This window comes from Diaphorina citri, unplaced genomic scaffold (genome assembly GCF_000475195.1).
Source record: "Diaphorina citri unplaced genomic scaffold, Diaci psyllid genome assembly version 1.1 scaffold23973, whole genome shotgun sequence".
Lineage (NCBI taxonomy): Eukaryota > Metazoa > Arthropoda > Insecta > Hemiptera > Psyllidae > Diaphorina > Diaphorina citri.
The window spans coordinates 1-801 of NW_007401315.1; the positions used below are offsets into that span (position 1 = coordinate 1).

Consider the following 801-nt stretch of genomic DNA (forward strand, 5'->3'; position numbering starts at 1 on the left):
CTGATCTTACGGGTTCTCGTGTGGTGACCTCCCTTCAATACCTGCCGAGCATATGAATTGGATTTGTTAGTAAAATACACATGAGGAGTTGGAAGAAGCAATGTCATCATTGTTTTAGAATGTTAACAGGCTTGACTACAAGGCCACTCTCCCAAGATGTTTTTTATAATTGTTCTGTAAACACACTGGAACCTTTTTTCCCATTGACACCAAGTAAACTTCCAACAGAGCAATGTCAACAGTGTTCAGTCTCCAAGGATTTTCAGAAGTCAACAATAATTCCCAGAGATTTGCCAATATTATCAAACAACTTAAAAAATTACCAATACTTAATAAAAAGAATGTGAAAATTTACCTTCAGCTTAGATTTCAAGGCTTTCTTCACTTGTCCTTGTTCATTCTTGCCGAGTGGTTTCTTGCCTCCCTTCTGCAACTTAGCGGGTACTCCCTTCTTGGGTTTCAGGGCTCCTTTCTTGACGGGCAGAGCCTTCTTCGGCACATTCTTCTTCACGCCTGGTGTGCTCTTAGCTCCTGCTTTCTTCAGAACACCCTTCTGTGCAGGTTTGGCAGCCTTGGCTTTCTTGTCACCAGCCTTCTTGTCTGCGGGTTTCTTAGCGGCAGCAGCCTTCTTGTCTGTGGGTTTCTTAGCAGCGGCAGCAGCTGGCTTTTTGTCTCCAGCAGCTTTCTTTTCGGGTGCTTTCTTGGCATCCTTCTTGGCAGCTGCAGGCTTGTCACCAGCTGAAATCAAAGAAGACATTTGCTTAGTTAAAAAGTATAGTGTGTCATTTAGTAAGGATATGA

At 43.2% G+C, this 801-nt stretch overlaps 1 protein-coding gene across 1 annotated transcript; it reads right to left on the bottom strand.

Moving 5' to 3' along the window:
* Positions 1–355: 355 nt before the first annotated feature.
* Positions 356–738, bottom strand: LOC103523467 (histone H1-III-like; the record flags this gene model as incomplete). Its single annotated transcript, XM_008488508.1, has 1 exon — positions 356–738. A coding segment is annotated over one exon (383 nt), but the record flags the coding sequence as incomplete, so codon positions are not given.
* Between the last annotated feature and the right edge of the window lie 63 nt (positions 739–801).